The following is a 6,756-nucleotide window of genomic DNA, read 5'->3' as shown; positions in this document are numbered from 1 at the left end:
TAAATTAGCATATGTAACACAATATATTACATAATTAATGTATTAAATATATGTATAATAGTTGAAAATATTTAAAATTATATGATTTTATTAATATTAATATTGTATATTCTAAAAATATATATAAAAAATAAACAAAACAAAAATTTAAATAAAAGTTTAGTAAATACAGTTAAATTAATCAAAATTAATAAATACAACAAGTAAAATGTCCTAAACAGATGTTAATTATTAATATAAAAGATATGCTACGCTACTTAATTTTGCAAAGAGAGAAGAAAATATTAATTAAAAGATATAACTAGATCAAAAATAATAAAAATATATGTAATTTAAATGTAAATAAAATTATTCTTAAAGAGAGAATTGATATGAATTAAGGTGTTTACCTAGCAATTTTAAATAATCCAAAAGCATGTAATGCATTTGCTAATGAGAATAATTCGGTAGCTACACCACTGGTGGCTATACAAGATAATCCTATAGCTATGTGTATTGTTATAATATAAAAATATTTCTGCTGATCAATAAAATATTCTATTGGAAATAAAAATTTGCGCGGACGAGATTCATTTAAAGGTATTACAATATCGAGTAAGATTGAAATATATTGTGTTAAAATGAAGAAGACAATTATGATATAAACCAATACTGGAATGATTAAAGTATCATTAATTTAATTATATAATTAATAATTATATAATTCTTTAAAGTAAAAGTTAAAATTATATTAATTCCTAATCTAATTAGCTAAATCTAATTAACATTAATACGACGAATAGAGTAAAAAAAAATTATATTTTTAATTTAATATGTGATAAAAAATACATTTTAGAATTATTTTTCATATTTTAAAATTATTTTTTCTATTATAGAATATTTAAAATATATTGTGGAGTGATCCACTATTTTCAAATTATAAAGTTTTTAATTAATTTAAAAACAATTTTGTTTTAAAAGAAACTTGTCATTTATTGCAATTTTATCTTTTAACATTTTAAAAATTATTGAAAAACAACTTTCTTATTTTTAGATTTAATTATTAGGATTTCAATAATTTAGTAATTATATAAATGATTAATTCTACTATATAATAATAATTAAATAGCTTACTTATTATAAATATCGTAAATAATTTTCCAATGCTTCCCTGTTTAGACATTATTTCGATCTCATAATTATCTGCCAAAAGACTCCAGTTATTTCGAACATGATCTCGAAATTCTTTAATCTATTAGTAAGTATTTAATGAGTATTATCTATATATATATAGCATATTTTATTCCATATTCAATTAAATAAAATTTAAACTTACATTTCTTAAAACAGCATAAAATGTGACATATTTTATAGAACATGCTATGAAAATAATATTGTAAGAAAGTACATTTATCAAAAGGTCAATACTGAATTCTGCGACAAATAATTTTATCGACTGAAAAGAGATCTATAATGACAATTCATTCAATTATATATTTAGTATTACTGTATTTTAGGAAAAACACAATATCATTAAGATAAACGACAGTGATAAGAGATTTATAAATTCATGCTAACATGATATTGATGTTATTAAATATTATATAAAAATAATTTACATAAAATACGTACAGATATACTAAAAATGCAAATTATGTGATAATACAAGTACCTGAGTACCTGTAAATGATATCATTATCAATAAAGATAATATGAAACGAAAGTGTCGAACTCTAAAATCATCATATGGCCAAAGACCAATTATTGATAGAAGAATGCGATTCAATTTATAATACCGTTCTTCAGGGAACTCCATTTCACACAGACGATAGTTTAAACGTTACTGAGTTTATAGATTCTGTCTATAGAAACTTTTTTTTCTTATAGCTAGCTCAATGTTCATAATTATTTTTTTTCTATTTTTTAGAGTTTTCTATAACGCGCGTCTATTATATAGATAATTGAAATAGAAGTTATCTATTTCAAATTAGGAATTCCTATAAAATGTTTATATTTATGGGGAGATAAGATAATAGGAAGAAAACATGAAAATGTGCGCGACTCGTCTAGAAAGGCGATATATCTACTTATAGTTATACTTATGTTATAAAAAGTAATGATGATTGGTAATAAAGTATAAATTGTCATAATTTTCAATGCGCAATATATATCAATATTTTCTTTTTTCTTAGTAGATGTAACTGTAATAAAGAGGGAAGCGTTACTTTCTCGAAATTGATACATTTACACATCAGCTAGCGAAACATGTATTGTGATATTCTATTGAAACATTTTCTGTTTATGAATTGTTTCAGATTGAAAAATGTTTGACGGTGCTATTACTAAAATTTTCATATTATTATATTTATTGTAGAACAAAATATCAAAATTCCAAGGTTTGAAAATTATTTAGATTATGTAATAAAAATTACAAAATATATAACAGCAATTGTTGGAAATTTCATTTCTTTCTTATAAGTATATTAACATAATATATATTTTACATAATTCTTTGATAACAATTAGGCTTTTTAAATAATATATTAACTGATTTATTGATGTAAATTCTGTTACTTATTGTTTGACGGAAAAGCATATTCTATTACTCTTTCTCTCTCTTTTTTTTTTTATATGTGCGTGCATGTGTGCGTGTGTGCGTGTGTGCGTGTGTGCGTGTGTCGTGCGCGCGTGCGCGCGTGCGGTGTGCGGTGTGTGTGTGTGTGTGTGTGTGTGTGTGTGTGTGTGTGTGTATTTATATAGAAAAAGAAGAAGGTTATTTTATACTAAAATTGGATTAGATCTTTTCTTTTTGAAGAATGTTAAAGTTAACAAAATTTATAACTATAGGGTTTTATTGAATTGTTTTATGTAATTTTTTGTAATTCAAGCTAATAAATATTCTTTTATTATTTTTTTTTTCACATATCTGTGAAATACACAATGATTTTGATTATATCTTATTAACAAATTATTTTTTTTGTTTATAATAACGATTAATATATGTGGCTTTAAAATGATATAGATACACATTAAAAATCACATTAAATTGAATTATATTCATATGAGTTAGACCGAAGAAAATATTATTCGACGTTTTGCAGTGAAGAAATAGATCATGTAAGTAGCGCTAGAAATTTGATACGAATGAAATTATGAAATTATTAAACATGATAAATTAACGTGGTATACAAACGCAATTTTTGTCACACATAATTGCTATTACTAGTACTGAACAGATGATAGTACCGTGAAATAAGATATCGATGTAGCAAGAAGCTGCAACAAGATATTAATGTTATTGTTGAGAATCAAATTAATGCTTTATAGTGATTGTTATCGGTTACCGTAGTAAATCCTTCTAATGACAGAACAAAGTTGCCACCAGTAATTAGTTTGCAACTGTGCATACTTCGATGCAGAATGAATATAATTAATTTTTGTTCTCGTATTGGTATACGATACCATCGAGTATCATATCTATAATTTAATAAAAGCAAGTGATTATTACTTACAGAGCAGTAAATTAAACCGATATGATATAAATTAAATTCGATACGATATAAATTACAATAAAAATGGTTATAATAAAATTGATATTATATAAATTGTTTATCAAAAGAAAATTAGTTCTTCAAATCGGTTGCGTTTCTCAAAAAGTAGATTAATTGATATTGTTATGATTATAAAGAAACAAGAAGAACGTATCAATTAAATTAAAAAATTTTTAAATATTATTAAAATCTCTACTATATTGTCAACAATATCTTTGTTGCTATTCAATTGCCAACAAATCTCTTATTGTTAACAACATTTGTACTCACACATTCTCATGAACGCTCATGCTGTGATCTATAAAAACCTGTCCGGCATAATTGCCACAAAATATGTAAACAAAATGGATAAGAACACATATACTAGATGTTAGTAACTCATCGGTATCTTTTATTACAACTATTGCCTGAAAAACCTACAGGACAAAAGACATTACTTTTTAAACAAAATAGGTATTCTTAAAAAAATTACTGTTAATCATTATCATACGTTAACATTTATTACTTACGCGAAATAAATTAACAGTTAATGATACCACTCCGATCAGTATCAAAATGAAATAAGATACTGCTAATTTGGACCATAAAAATTCATGAAATCTTCAACAATAAAAATTGTTCAAAATAAAATATATTAACAGATTATAATGAATGAAATAGAATTAATAAAGTCATCATAGTAAATAATGTGTGAATGTGTGGTACAAAATAAAATTTTTTTACATAATATTATTCAAACGTGTATAAATATTAATTGTGCTATAAAAAAATAAGTTTTGTTTTCAGTAACTTTAAACTGTACACATATACCAACTCAAGAGCTCTCTTATGCATCTTTATTGCTGCGACTATCTTTTTATGAATCATTGTATTTTTCACAAAAGGAGAGAGTTGCAGAATATCTTGATCATAAGCATGTTGTAATCGATAACTATTAAAAAAGTAATTATGATTGAACATAAAATATATTAAAATCGTTTCTTTTTTCTTGATAATAACTCTTCTTTCTTATTAAAACGATTTCTCGTAACTTATTACTCACCTAGCAATTTTAAACATTCCACAAGCATGATTAACATACGCTAGATAAAGCGTTTCTGTACCCAGAGCTATAGTCATGCCGAAAATTACCGTTATATATATATGGTAAAATATGATATAAAAATATTTCTGTTCATCGATAAAATATTCCACATCAACCGGCAATTTTTGTTCACGAGAAAAATTTAGCGCCATCACAAAATTGAGGATATTAGGCAAATACATATTTATTAGAAAAGTAATTGCGCATATATATGCAAATGCTATAATTATTACAAATTTATTATTATAAATACATAATAGTATTAATATTATAAGCAAGATATTCACAACACAATTATCTTACATGCTTTTTATATATTTTTATCCAATATTTCTTATAATAGTTTATTTATCATATATACATACATGTAATATGTGTGTGTGTGTGTGTGTGTGTGTGTGTGTGTGTGTGTGTGTGTGTGTGTGTGTGTGTGTGTGTGTGTGTGTGTGTGTGTGTGTGTGTGTGTGTGTGTGTGTGTGTGTAATATATATATATATATATATATATATATATATGTATATATACCTGAAAAAGTTATTGTACAGAGTCGTCCGAAATTTGCATATTTATGGATTATTTTGAGTTCATTTACGTCTTTCAAAGTATTCCAATCATTTTGGACCCATTCCATAAGCTCCTTTATCTATGATCATAATTTATTTGATGAATGAATAATAACGAATAATGAAAATCAATGCATTTCTAATGATTTTGTTTACTCTTATAACAAATAAGTAACAAAAATATTTTATGATGAGATAATTAATGAAATGAGATAATTAATGAAATTATACAGAGTATTTCTTATAATTCGATTATTTAGAATATCTCTGTTGTTTCTAATAATACGAAAAAAATGTTAAAGCGTAAAATTATTCGTTTTCAATGGACAAATATTATAACAGACAGCACTTTTTGTCTATTATTTAACGAGATTTCGAGATAAAAAACTTTTTGTCAAATGGTATAGCATAATAATTAAGTTTACAAAATTCAATTATATAAGATCAACTTAAACATAAAAAAAATCATATTTAAATGTGATTCTTTTATGTTTAATGTCATCTTAAGATTAATATATCTCTATATGGTTGAATTTATCTTTTTTTATGAACTACTTATTACGTTAATGAAAATATGATATTTTATTTGAGAAAATGCTGATGATCTCGAAATAATCGAGTTACATAAAACATCTTGTATATCCTAAATTTAAAAAAAAATCTGTTGATTATTATAAAAACTGTCTACAAAACCAATAGATTGAATTTTAAGTTAATCATATAAATTAATATCATTTTGTATACATACACTTGTAGGAAGTAGTAAAAAGGTGACGTATTTCACAATAATGATAAAACAAGGAAAGGTTAATGACAAAACTCTCAGCGTAATTACTATATCGCACTTTGATGTAATTATTTTTGCAATCTACAAGCAATACTTTTCGTAATAAACGATACAATAATTAAATAACAGCTATATTAAGTATAAGAATAATGAATTACTTAAATTGATACAATCGCAAAAATTTTTCAAGAAAATATGTGAAAAGAAATTTAGTTATAAAGACAAATTTAGTTCTAATTGTTAGAAAGTTTATAAAAAATAAATTTGATAAAGCATCGAGAAGAGAAGATTTACTCAATTTATATTTATGTCCTGATCGTACCATTGCGGTGGTACATGACACAATAAGACTAGATGACACCAACATTTTAATTCGTTTAAATATTGATTCATCGTACGGCCACAAACCAATCGATAACAAAAGCATACGATTCAGCTCATAATATTTGCTTCCAATGAAATCCATTTTCGACAATAGTCAAAACCGTTTTGTCTGAGTAAAAATGTGAAAAGATCTGACGACAATGAATTTTACAATATTATAGTCCGCAATTTTACTTCTCTTTATTTCCATATAAAATTGCAGTTATTGTTTCAGATCGTTATATACACGCTTGTGATATTACTATTTATAGTTAATTAAGATATATTTACTTATAAAAAGAAAAAAAGAAAAACTTGGATGATTGATAAATATTTTTTGCATTTTCTGCTGTAGAAGATGTAATACACGTATTAATTTTATATGTATGTAATTTTCTTGACATCATTTTCGTTTCAAATCGACGCAAG

At 24.3% G+C, this 6,756-nt stretch overlaps 2 protein-coding genes across 3 annotated transcripts in view; both read right to left on the bottom strand.

Moving 5' to 3' along the window:
• The window catches only part of alpha-Man-Ia (alpha-Mannosidase class I a), a 557,932-nt gene that overhangs the window by 76,903 nt on the left and 474,273 nt on the right, over window positions 1-6,756 (bottom strand). The gene's annotated exons all lie outside the window — the stretch shown is intronic.
• Window positions 1,885-5,257, bottom strand: LOC112552618 (uncharacterized). The gene is given in 7 exon segments (XM_089077705.1): window positions 1,885-3,275; window positions 3,278-3,456; window positions 3,801-3,946; window positions 4,040-4,130; window positions 4,345-4,461; window positions 4,573-4,834; window positions 5,140-5,257. Coding segments are annotated over 7 exon segments (975 nt in total). The 5' UTR covers window positions 5,246-5,257; the 3' UTR covers window positions 1,885-3,201.

The sequence above is a fragment of the Pogonomyrmex barbatus genome, unplaced genomic scaffold (assembly GCF_055798465.1).
Source record: "Pogonomyrmex barbatus isolate J1 unplaced genomic scaffold, ASM5579846v1 scaffold20, whole genome shotgun sequence".
NCBI classification, from domain to species: Eukaryota; Metazoa; Arthropoda; class Insecta; order Hymenoptera; family Formicidae; genus Pogonomyrmex; species Pogonomyrmex barbatus.
This window is presented reverse-complemented; position numbering and strand designations above follow the sequence as displayed.